This window comes from Neomonachus schauinslandi, chromosome 15, assembly GCF_002201575.2.
Source record: "Neomonachus schauinslandi chromosome 15, ASM220157v2, whole genome shotgun sequence".
Taxonomy (NCBI): domain Eukaryota; kingdom Metazoa; phylum Chordata; class Mammalia; order Carnivora; family Phocidae; genus Neomonachus; species Neomonachus schauinslandi.
The window spans coordinates 58,281,750-58,294,019 of NC_058417.1; the positions used below are offsets into that span (position 1 = coordinate 58,281,750).

At 67.3% G+C, this 12,270-nt stretch overlaps 1 protein-coding gene across 1 annotated transcript in view; it reads right to left on the reverse strand.

Moving 5' to 3' along the window:
• The window catches only part of AATK (apoptosis associated tyrosine kinase), a 17,840-nt gene extending 10,588 nt beyond the window's left edge, over window positions 1-7,252 (reverse strand). The window contains exons 1-8 of the mRNA XM_021680800.2: window positions 7,207-7,252; window positions 4,947-5,026; window positions 4,373-4,491; window positions 4,122-4,209; window positions 3,249-3,382; window positions 1,970-2,054; window positions 1,771-1,892; window positions 294-443 (exon numbers count right to left, since the gene is read on the reverse strand). Coding sequence (XP_021536475.1) covers window positions 294-443; window positions 1,771-1,892; window positions 1,970-2,054; window positions 3,249-3,382; window positions 4,122-4,209; window positions 4,373-4,491; window positions 4,947-5,026; window positions 7,207-7,231 — 803 coding nt within the window. The 5' untranslated portion in view covers window positions 7,232-7,252. The remainder of the gene's footprint in view (window positions 1-293; window positions 444-1,770; window positions 1,893-1,969; window positions 2,055-3,248; window positions 3,383-4,121; window positions 4,210-4,372; window positions 4,492-4,946; window positions 5,027-7,206) is intronic.
• Between the last annotated feature and the right edge of the window lie 5,018 nt (window positions 7,253-12,270).

The following is a 12,270-nucleotide window of genomic DNA, read 5'->3' on the forward strand; positions in this document are numbered from 1 at the left end:
TCCAACTTGTTATGGGAGACCCCAAATCTTCCAAGGTGGGCTCCGAGGTTTGGGAGCCCTCAGTGGGCGGAGCACCCTTCTCAGCTCATCTCCACCCTGGCTGCAGGTGAGTTTGTGTTTGGGGTAAAGAGACCGCTTCCGTGGGGGACAACAGGATAGGTCCCAAAGGTCACTGCTGGCCAGAGGGGAGCCAGCGTGAGCCGGAAACCCAGGCGGTCAGACTCAGAGCACCCCCTTGGTCTTGCCCTTCCTGCTGGGGCCCCTGCACCCGGCCTGGGCTCACAGGTCCTCACCAGCGGTCGGACAGAGTCAGCTGCAGCTGGGGCTTGGGGAGCTTGAGCTGCTGCTCCCGGACGGCGTAGGCCAGCACCTGCCGGTCGGAGTGCTGGGGGTAGGGTTGTGCGCCCAGCTCAAAGAGCTCCCAGATGCTCACGCCCAGGGACCTGCCGAGGTGACAGCCATCAGGGGGGATCTCAGAGCCTCGGCCCCCACAGGGCAGCTCCCGTCATCACACCAGCATCCTAGGGACGCCCCTCCCAAAGGACAGCCCCTTCCTTCCGTCAGCTGGCAGGACACGCCCCCCCGGCGAGGCCCAAGTCTGTGCCCAGGTCATCTAGGCAAATAAAAGCCACACAGGCCTTTCCACAAACCCAAGTCCATTCACTTGCTCACATATTCACTCCGCAGCCACGGTGAAGGCCAGACACCGTAGCAGGGCTAACAGCTACTGGGGTGAAGCTCCCAGTCCTAGGGTACCGGTGGTGCCAAGGCCGTGAGGCTGAGGGAGGGTGGGCCCAGGGAACGGGCAGGGGCAGCCGGAGCATGCAGGGTTCCGTCCAGTGTGCTTCACCCAGCTCCCTGGGACCCCACCCAGGCTGTCCCAGGAGACCAGGAGCACGAGGAACAGATCAAATGTGGCAAAAGACGAGTCAGGTGGCCTGGACCAGAGCCGTTTGGAGGACCCCCGTCAGCGTGCAGCAGGCCGGGCCAGTGGGGGAAGCGAGGGGATGGAGCAGTGATGGACTGTGGGTAAAGGCCTCGGGTGTGCTCAGGAAGGAGGGGGGTCCACGGATCCAGGCTCTGAGGGCTCACTGGGAGCGGAGGGAGACCAGACGGGCCTGGGGAGCTGGGCAGCAGGTGGGGTGGGGAGGAGAGGCTAGTCAGGGACAGAGACCACCATGGCAGAGCCCCCGGAGGCTGAGTACTGGGTCTGAGTGCCCCCTCTGTGCCCTGCTTGGCTCTGGGTGCTCAGGATGGGGGGGCACCTCCAGATTACGGTCACAGGAGCGCTCCAGCCCCCCGCGCAGAGAGCAGGTGCCACGCTGAGGCCCCAGGTCTCATCCGGAGAGCCCGTTCCACTCCCAGTGGGCTTTCCAACCTGAACGTGTACTCGGACCCTGGCGACTTTGGGTGTCAGGGGATCCCGGGAGGGGCAGGCCCATGGGCCACTGGTACCAGGCAGCTGCAGGTGGCCCCAGCAGCCCCATGAACTCCCCTGGAGCCAGAAGTAACCACCTCCCACAGAGCAACGAGGCTGGACAGATAAGCGTGTCATCGCACAAGTAAGGCAGGTGGGGCTCGGGGCCTGCTGCCCGGCGGGCCTGCGGGCCCCGTGCCTTCGCCGGACATGCACGTGCATGTAGCCCAGCAGCCGCAAGGTCCGGCGGCACTGGATGACAACCAAGGCAAGGCCTGCGTGCGTGTCCCTGCAGCGCCCCCGGGGCCCTCACTCCCCTCCCAGCCCCCGCTCGCCGCCAGGCTCTCACTCACCACACGTTGCTGGCCTTGGTCTGGTCCACCACCAGCAGGTTGCAGTGCACCTCGTCCACCAGCTCGGGCGCGATCCAGCGCAGCGGCACCCACAGCTGGTCGGCCGTCACGAAGTAGTCCTCCTGCGAGCACAGGGGACAAGGCTACCACGGGCTGCCGGGCGCTGGCCCTGACCCCCAGCTCGGCCCCGCCGCCTTACCCTGTATTTGCCGTGGGACAGGCCGTAGTCGCCAATTTTCACTGTCAGGTCGGCCGTGAGCAGGCAGTTCCTCAGGGCCAGGTCACTGGAGGGCGGGAGGGTGGGGGTCAGTGGCAGGGCCAGGCTGGGGGCATCCGGGGCACGGAGGGGCTGGACCGCTTGTCGCCGAGGGCATTGCCACGAGTGGGCGGGAAGGGGCATCTGAGCGGCAGCCTGTCCGCCCGCGGCCCCAGGCCCTCGCCGGGCACCGGGTGCGCTGGAGGGCTCACATGGACAGGGCCTCAAATGTCACAGTCCAGAAGAGGCCGGAGCGTGCCACGGGGCCCTCAGCGAAGGCACGGCCCTCCCATCGCTGGACCTCCCTCCTGACCTCAGCTGTTGCCCCTGCTTCTTCCCCACCAGCCCGCTGAGCCACCCCTCGGAGGCGAGCCAGCCGGGGACACTGCAGTCCTTCTTCCCGCCCACTATCCCCTCACCCTCAGCAGTGGGGACACTGAGATCCCAAGTCTCCCAGGGGATCCTGACCCTGCCCGGCTCACACAGGGCTGGGCCCCCCTCCTGTCCCAGGACAGGGTAGAGGCGGGGAGTGACCCCCCCCCCCCACTGCAGAACAGTGGCTGGCCTTGGGCTGCGGGCCTCTCCCCTGCCTGCTCGGCGGCCACAGGGCTGTCTGGGGGCCCAGGGCACTACGGCAAACGTGGGGTCAGCGCACATCCGCCAGGGGCCGCGGATGGGCCTGCGCTCGGGGCTGGGTGGGCCCGGCGGGCAGATCGGGAGGCTGGCAGCTGCCCTCTTCAACAAAATCACTGATGCTGGAGTTACATGTGTCATCACTCAGCACCAGGATGTTGTTGGGGAGGACGGCCCGTGCGGCGTCCGGGGGCACCAGGACGTGGCTGGGGAGGGCGGCCCGTGCGGCGTCCAGAGCTGGCGGGGCACCCTGGTCCATCTGGGCCAGGGTGGGAAGCAGGACAGAGCCAACCCGCCCCCGGGGGGCCTACAGGACACAGAGGCGAGCAGGGGCCAGTGTGGGGCCACCGGGTGGCTCTGGCCGCCCCGGGGTCAGAGGATGGGCCTTGGGCCTGACGTCCTGCCGAAGCAGGTGTCCGCCGCACCCCCTCGCCCCCGTCTGTCTTCCATTTCAGCAGATGCCTTCACACCGCGGTCCCTAAAGGCTGAATAAAGACGAACCCAGCGAACCCTCACACAACCCCCAAGGCTGGTGCTGTTTGTGCAGGGGCAGAGGCCGCAGAGAGCCAGCAGCCCCGCCCCGCCTCACCTGTGCACGTAGTTGTGACGATGCAGGTGCAGGACCCCACAGGCCAGCTCGCAGGCCATGCGCTGCAGGGTGAGGGGGTCGGGCGCCATGGACTCCGCCACCCGGCAGCTTCGCAGGTAGCCCTTGAGGTCCCCCTGCCAAGAGGGGCGGCATCATCACCGGCCGGCGGGGAGCAGGGACCCCGTAAGCCCACCACCCCACCCCTCCCTCCCCACACAGGGCCTGCTGACAGCGGCCCCCGCACCCTGAGTCTGCCCCCCAGCACAACCCCACGGGCAGAGGGCGCTTTCTCTGCGGTCCCTGCAGACCACGTCCTGGGTACAGACCACCGGGCCCATGTGCCTGCCAAGCAGACAGGCCACGTGAGCGGCGACGCCGAGCCTGGCGGGAGCACGGGGCAGAGGACCCGACGGCCCGCTGGCGATCCCCGACCTGCTGACACCGCCCGGCTCCAGAAAGGGCCCAGCCGTCCTGGGGAAGCCCCAGGAGGTCACGGCAGCAGACAGTGGGGGCCCAGGGGGCATCTTGCAGGTGGTGTCACGCCCCCGGGAGTAAAACAGGCCACGTGAGGCCTAGGAGGCGGAGGTGAGCGGCTCACAGGAGAGCCTCTCTGCCCTGGACAGGCGGCTGGGCTGACCCTGGAGTGCAGCGGGGTCGCGGACGCAGCAGCCAAGATTACCGCGCAGGCCGCCTCGAGGAGGCGGCGGCGGGGCGTGCCCCAGGTCCCACTGCAGGGGGAACGTAAGGCCCACAGGATGGCGACGAGGGCTCCCAGCTCAGCCGATCAGCCTCGTGGGGAGGCTGGGCCCTCCTGCTGAGCAGCCTGCGCCGGGGCGGGGGCGGGGGGGGCCGGTGCAGGGGGGCGGCACTCACCATGGGGCAGAACTCCATCACCAGCAGGTGGGGCGTCGCCTCCGCGCACTGCGCCAGGCACTGGATCAGGTTGCTGTGCTGCAGGGCCCTGGAGGAGCCAACAGGCGGCCCTCCTGACTGGGACTCAGGGCAGGAGGGGGCGGGCGGGCGGGGAGGGGGGCTGGCTCTGCAGGGGTGGGGGAGGAGCAAGACAGCACAGAGCCTGCCTTTGTTCCCAGGGCCCCCCACGAGCCCGCCCGGGGGCCACCCACCTGTAGGGCTGAGCCTCCTCCAGGAACTGCGCCTGCTCCTGCACGCTGGCACTGGCCTTCAGTTCCTTCACCACCACCTGCGTGCTACTGAGGCCCGAGTTCACCTCCCCCAGGAACACCTGTGGGGGCGGGCGCAGGCTCCATCCCTGCTCCTCCTCGCTAACCCCCGCCCAGCCCCGAACCTGGAAGCCTGGCTTTGCTCCTCTGCAAGAGGGGTTCCCCTCCCGGCCATAACATTCTCTCTTGTGTGGTCATCCCGAGGCCCCCAGCTGTTCTCAGCTCTCTCTGGGGGTCTGCCGTGAGGAAGAGGGGACCCCCAGGCTGGGGATCAGGGAGAAGCCAGGGCGAAGACACTGTCCCCCAACCCAGCCCTCTCAGAGGTGCCTCCCAGCATCTGATCCCAGGGCCTGCACAGAAGGGACATCCCAGGAGGGGACAGCAGGAAACGGGACCCCAGGGCTGGGGCGGCCCCCAGGAGAAGCAGGTCTCCACCCTGCCCCTCTGCCTGCCAGGCAAGAGAGGGGGCCCGCGGTGTCAGCATCCCCCATCCCCCTACCCAGGGTCAGCAACTCACCTTCCCGAACCAGCCGTGGCCCACCTCCTCCAGGTACAAGAGGCTGTGCCGGCCCAGGTCTGTGGACCTGAGGAGCTGCACTGTAACAGGGCGCGGGGCTCAGGAACCCCAGCTCGGGCTGTCGCTGCCCCCGTCTGCCCTTCCCGGGTCCCTCCAGAGGCTGCCCACTCAGCCTGTTCAGGGGAGCTGCCCTAAGCCCCCCAGAGTGGGGCCACGGCTGGGGACTGCCATCAGGAGCTGGGTCCCTGTTGCCCCAGGGAGCCGTGGGCCTGCAAGCCGCATCCGGGCATCTTTCTGGGTGGGTCTGGGAAGGCTGGTCCCTAAACTACAGGGACACGCCAGGCCGAAGACGACGGGGCCTGGAGCCAAGACCGGCGCACAAGGCAATGCCAGGCGGGCAGTGTGGCCGGGGCCAAGCCGGTGGGGAGGAGGGCACCGGAGCGGCCCGTCCCCTCACCCCTGCCACAGGCTGGCATTCCAGCACCAGGCTCACCAAAGGCTCCTTTGTCGGAGGCTGCTTGGCACAGCCCTGTACGGAACACACTGGGCCCATTCTCCTGCAGCCTGAGCTGGGTGAGGTCAGCAGGGAGGAAGGGTCAGCGAGGGCCCCGGAGGAAGGGCCAGGGCTGCCGAGCCCACTCACGCCCCGTGCCCCAGGGATTCCCCGAATTCTGCTCCCACGCCAACCGCCCTGAGGGCATAGGGGGACAGGGCTGGGCCTAGAACGCCAGGAGCGCCCCAGGGATGGGGGGCTGCTCCCGGGGAATGTTGACCTTGATGCTGAGTGGTATTTAGGGGGGTCCCACTGGGCCCTGAGCCTCAGGGTTCCTCCCCCCGTACCATCCTCCACAGTCTCGAGGGGTGGCCCTTGTCACTCAGGTTTTTAACCCTTGACGTCCACGTGGGCTGTCCCCCCACATCACCTGAAATCTCTCCCCTCCCCAGAAACGGGGTACCCTACAGATCTGCGACATGAGCTACAGAAATGGAGAAAGCAAGCAGTTGCTGCTGTCTCCTGGCCCCGGATCCCCCCCCTCAGGGACAGCCCCCTGAGGGGTGGGAGAAGCCTGGGTCCCGGACACTGCCTGTGGGCAACAGGCCCAGGCTGGGGGGGTACCAGTGTCCCCTGGGATGAGCCCCGGCTCCCCACCAGTGACCAGTGTCCAGGGTCGGCACAGGCCCAGAGACCCCCCACGGCCATCCAGGAAGGTCCCGGGGCCTCCTGCAGGAGCATGCCTCCCTTCAGGGGTTTAGGGGCTGTTTAGCTATGCACATGCCCTCGAGCCCCAGGCCCTGGCTCCTGCCTGACCGCTGATGTCCCCCCCAGGAGACACTGGCTGGACGGGGGGGGTGACACCCTGGTGGCCCCGGGGGCTGCTCTGAGGACCCAGACCAGGGCCTTGATGACGTCCGGGCTTCCGAGTGGGCAGCATCCAGGTCATGGGCCTGAAGGTGTGGAACCGAGCAGGTGGGAAGGGCCTGCCCATCATCAGCACCACAGGCCTGGTGCCCCCTAAGCCCCCACAGGGCCTGACGCCTTCCCTCGGTGCTGTGGGAGGGGCTGGGGGTCAGCACAGGCCTAGCCTAGGAGCTTCCAGGGAGAGGACCTGAGATTAGGCTGCCACGGAAGCCCCACCCCCACAGCGAGAGGTTCCCACAGCACCAGCCTCAGGAAGATGGGTTCAAAGGCCAGCTGGACACTGACCTCTACTCTCTCAAGCTTGGACCCACATCTGCCCTGCGGGTGGTCACCCTGGTGCGGGGCGGGCGGAGGGGGGAGAGCCCAGGATGGGGAACAAATGGGAGACAGGGCAAGGAAGCCATGGGAAGAGGCCCCTGCCTGCTCCCCAAGGCCCAAGTCAAAGGCCCATTCAGGGCCCTTCCCACAGAGGGGGCCCTAAGGAGCCCCTCCTCCCTGAGTAGGTGGGTCCCGCCCACTGGGCACAATGGAGCCCATGTCCCCGCGTGGCCGGCGCTGTGGGGGTTGTCTGGGGTCTGGAATCCAGGGACAGCAGAGGAGTCCCTTGTCCCTGGTGCTCGGACTGCCCCTTTGCACAGCAGCCCCTAGGTGGGGGAGGTGGCGGGCAGAAGGCTGACCCAAGCCTGTCCACAGTGCCCCTGCTCCCACCAGAAGGGGGCACCTCCCAGCCCTTGGCCGCCCTCTCCCTGGGAGCACTGACTGCTGAGTCCGGAGGCCAGGCCAGACCCTGAGTCACTCCTTGTGCTCACCGCCCGGGCCTCTCTGGGGGGGTTCACTCACCTGAGCGCCCCGGCTGCTTGGCCATGGGCAGGGAGACCTCGGTGAGCGGCAGGACATACACGTCTGGCCCGTTCTGAGCCCCTGTCGCAGGGGAGCCCTGTGCCGAGAAGCCGGCGGCGTACTCGTCCCCCTCGGCATTCTCAAACTCCTGCAGCGGTAGGTGGGCGCCCGGCGGGCAGTGACTCCAGCGCTCCAGGGATTGGGGGGCAGGGCCGAGGGGTGCAGGCCCAGCTCAGAAAGGACCGAGCTCTCACCTCTTCTGGAGCTGGGGGTGGAGCGGGCTGGGAGCCTGACCCAGAGTTGGGGCACCTGCTAGCCGCCCCTTCCACCCAACCTCTCACTGCTCAGGGCAGAGAACGCACCCCGCCCCAGCCCCCTTCCCCCCAGAGGCACCAGCCGCCTGAAGGGCCAGAGAGCTGGCCTTTGTCCTGCGTTGATTGTAGGGGAGGGTGATCTTCCTCCCAAAGGCATGGGGAGGGGGGCCTCAAGCGCGGGGGCACCTTGCCCAGCCCAGCCCACCCCCAACAGCAGGCAATGCTGGCCCACATGGGCAAGGGTGGGGCCCGAGGCAGGAGACCAAGAGGCCCATCCTGTCTGCCCCAACTCCTCTTTGCCACCCCTCCCCTCAACAGCCAGTGATCCCAACCTCAGAGTCAGGGCTGGGGAGCCGGAACAGGAGCTCCATCACCCACCCCCCAGCCTGCCCCTTCCAGACAAGGAGCATTCCTGAGTGCCCAGAACAAGGAGCCCTCCCCCGTCTCCAACCCTAGGCCAGGCACCCACAGCCCTCCACAGCCATCTGCCTGCAGGCTGCCCTGGACCTTGACCCAGGCGGGGTCTGCTCCCAGGGCTCCTTAAGAGCCTGGCCCTGCAGCCTGGGGCTGGGCCCTACCTGGCCGGACTGCTATTTTGAAATGCGGCTGGTGCACCTGTCTATGGGGAAGACCCATCCCCCCAGGTCCAGAGCACACTCCAGAGGAGAGCCAAAGTCTCATAAATCCTCTCCTACTGAAACAAGAGCAGCTCCCATCCCTGGAGCCCACAAGCCCGCTGCCCAGGTGGGGAAACTGAGGCCCAGAGCCCTCCCCCTCATGTGGACAGATGGGTGGACCGGGAGCCAGGGGGCGTAGGTTTGTCCCTTGGCCCTGCGTGCCCGGGGATGCTCCTTCCTCCCAGAAGCCCTCTGCTGGCATCCCCTACCCAGAGAGGGGGCAGGGGACCAGTGCCTGCGATGCTTCCCCTCACCGGGGCCCGGAGCCCACCCTTGGGGCCCTGGGGGATCCGCAGCAGCTGCAGCTCCATCCGCTCCCATGAGAACCGGCCCTGGCCCCGGCCCATACCTGACGGTGCCGCCTGGCAGCCCGCCGGATCGTGCCAGCAGAGCGGGCGATCAAGTAGGACAGCGTGAGCATCGCCGCCTGGACCCTTCACCCAGCAAGCTCCACGGGGGTGCCCAGCCCTGGGCCCCCAGAGACCAGGCCGAGCCCCTGGTGCAGGCAGGCCCGCCCACCCAGGCGCGCTGGGGCTGGAATGTTCTGGGCACCATGTTCTCCAGGAGGTGAGGAGGGCACGGGTAGGAGGGGCCGAGGCTGGCCTTTGTTTGGGGCCTTGTTCTCGCAGCGCCCTGGGGGGGGCTGACCTATACCAGGTCCCCCACGCCCACCCCCATGACCTCGCAGCTCTGGCCCCAGGATCCTGCCGGGCGCGCCGCGGTGTGCCTACAGGTCAGGAAGACAGCTTCCGCAGGGCAGGGCGCAGGGAACGTGGGCAGGGGCACAGACCCCACGGTCCCCAGGGCCACAGCCCTGCCATGGAGCCACTGAGGATCTGGGAGGGCAGCCTCTGCAGGCCCCCTCTGTGACACGGCGCTCCGGAGCAGAGGGGCTGTTTCTCTAAACTGGGAGTGACACGGCTGGGGCGTGGGCCACTTAGTATGGACATTGATGGGGGCCACGGACGGCCCGCCCCTCCTAAATTCACCAGGCCCGGGAATCTGCCCTCCAGCTGTGGCGGGGGGGGGGGGGACGGGCATGGAATGACCACAGGCCAGCGCACTGTTTGCTAAGTCGGCAAGAACTCAGCCCACGTGGGTGGGGGGGGCGGTGGATGTTGCCTCTGGTCGGGGTTCTCAGCTGCCAACTTCTCCGCCTGGTCCTCCCCTCTCAGAGCTGCAACTGGACATTGGGGGGCAGCCCCCCAGGGATGCCCCTCAGCCACCATCCTCAGGAGGGGCCTCAGCCCTAGAATCCAGCCCAGGCCCCTTGGAAATGGAATCCGGGGCGGGGGCAGACTTAGTGAAGACGGTGCATTTAGCCGAAGCTCCGTCACCCCAGAAGTTCCTAGAACCGGCACACAGCCCCCTCCCTGTGGGGTAAAAGACGCCCAAAGGAAGGTGACTCCAGCAGGCAAGGTGGTTTTTTGTGCGGGGGCAGCATGTCTGGGCGGCTGCTGGTTCGAGTAATTGGGGGCACTTCATCCACCAGGAAGTCAGGGGCCTCCGGGGAAGCGAGCTCCCTCCCACGCCGGCTCAGGAACCCCCGGGGCCCCCTGCAAGAAGGCCCATCCTCACTGTCCCGGAGTGCCCAAACTGTGCACAGCACTCAGAGGCCACGCCCACACAGAGGGGACCCAAAATGGGGGAGATAGTGGGTGGAGGTCCCTGAAAGCCTCCAAGCCCCTCCTACTCGCAGTAGCCCCCAGGGGAGAGGCTGTGGGGTCCCAGGTCTATATGGTCTGCAGGTGACTCCAGGAGGGGGGACGCTCAGTACTGAGTGGGCACAAGAGGGCCTGACTCTTGGGATCCCGTCCACATCCCCCTCGGACCCCCCAGCCCTCACCTTGAACCCGATGCCACCCTTCTTACAACACAGACAGGCCAACATGAGGGCGATGACAGTGAAGAGCCCGGAGAAGGACACGGCCACCACAGCCAGGGAGGACGACCAAGAGAGCTCGCTGAGGGGGGCGCCGTCTGCCAAGGAAGAGGGGGTTACAGGGCAGACTCCACAGACCTGCTCCCCCATGCTCACCCTGACCCAGCAGCTGCACCCAGGGGACAGCCGAACCCCTGACTCCCCAGCCCACCCAGACTCACAGAGGTCTGAACCTCAGCACCCTGACCCCTTGCTCTGTGACCCGCCACATCTGCCACCCACGGCCCGGTCCCCAGGCTCAGAGCAGGTGGACCTGCGGAGCCGCCCCCGCAGCCCTAGCCTGCAGTTCCCAGAATGGCCACTGGGCGCCGCTCTGGCCTCACTCAGAGGATACGGGGTTGGCAAAGCAGCGGAGCCTCCCCAGGTCCCAATTCTGGGGCTCACAGACACCCTTCCATGAGGTCAGGGTCTCGGGGCCATGGGAAATTGCCCTCCACGTCTCTTCCAGACTCTGGTCACCCCGCCTCCCCAGGGGCGGTCACCTTGCCAAAGCTCTGAGTGCGGTAAACCCTGCAAGAACCCCAAGGGGCCAGGAGGAAGACTGGGCCCCGCTGAGTGGGGGAGATGTCGGGGCTGGCCGCATGCCAGGCTCTGTGCGACCGGGGGTCAGCGCCCTGAGACAGGAGGGTTGTCTGGTCCCTGAGGCCACGGGGATCCCACGGTCCCCAAGAAGGGGGCACCACACTGGCTGGGCACAGAGTTCCTGCATGCAGCCTGGCACGTCCAAGTTACCCTCCTGCTGAAGTAACCACCAAGGGCCCCCCTGATGGTGTTTCTCTCCTGGGAACAGCGGAGACTCCCCCTCCTGCAGCACCAGGTCCACAAGAGCCCCCGCACGGCTGACCCTCACCAGATGCGGGAACGGAGGAGCCCGGACAGCATGACAGGCTCCCCGACGCGTAAGGATGGCCCCCGAATTAGGGCTCTGGGCCGCCCCCACCCCCCAGCTGAGCCAGGGCTTCGGGGAGCCCGGCTCGTCTGCTGCTCACCAGAGAGCCCAGGTGTAGACAGAGGCAGGCCTGCCCCTCCTGTCCTGTCACGCTGGCTGAAGTGCACGCCCTGCCCCAGAGACCTCTGTCTGTCCATCCTCCGTGTGGCCCCTGGAGGTTTTCTGCCTTCCCCCCAAGCACCCCTATAGCTGACCCCTCAAGACCCCGCCACCCAACCCAGAACACCTGCCATGCCAGGCCCATCAGTTCAGGTCAGACCTGGTCTCAGCGAGACCTCATGGGGTCCTAACTGGCCACTGAGGTGACCCCCCAGGCCTGTCCCCGCTGGACAGGAGGAAATGAAGGCTCAGCGAGAGCGAGGAGCCTGCCTAAGGTGGCACAGCTGACCCCTGACTGATGTGCTTCTGCTCCCGGGCCTTCTGCACGCACACAGGAAGCCAGGGCTGCAAGCTAAGCTATCTGGGAGGGCTGCCTGGAGGCAGTGTGAGCCTGAGGGCCTAGAGAGATGGCAAGCACAACCTAGACTCCTGCTCAGGTCTCCAAGCCCGTTCCCTACACCCACACACAGGGAAGAGGGGCCCAGGTAGTTGGGGCCGGGCAGGGCTGGAGGGCAAGGAGGGCAGGGTCACTGTGGCAAGGGAAACCAGCTCAGCCTGCCCCAGGGGGAGACCCGCGTGGAGGGGAGCCACAGGCCATGTCCCCGTGCCCAGAGGGGCCCAAGGCAGATACCCTCACGGCCTCTGAAGGCCACTTGGGGTGTGGGTGTGTGGAGGTCCCTCACTGGGCTCCCACACCGCACTGCACACAGCCCACAGGCGGCGGCCCACTGCGAGTCCACCCAGGGCCGAAGAGCCCCAGCTCCCCGCACCCCAGGAAGCAGCCAGTGCTCAGGGATGCAGCCCTGCCACAGGGACCCATCAGGGGTGCAGCACACGCCCCTCCCACTGCCTCCACTGCACACAGGCTCCTGCACTCCCTCCCCCGGCAGGTTCTGGAGCCTGGGGCCGGTCTTCTGGCCCACTGGGCCCTTGAGGACGGCAGCAGGCACCATGGTCTAACACCGCCTAGCCCTCGGGGCTACACAGACTGCTGCTGGGCAGGACTACCTCAGGAGGCCCAGCCTCAGCCTCCACTCTCGGCCTCTGCCCTTGGCCTCCAGCCTCAGCCTCCACCCTCAGCCT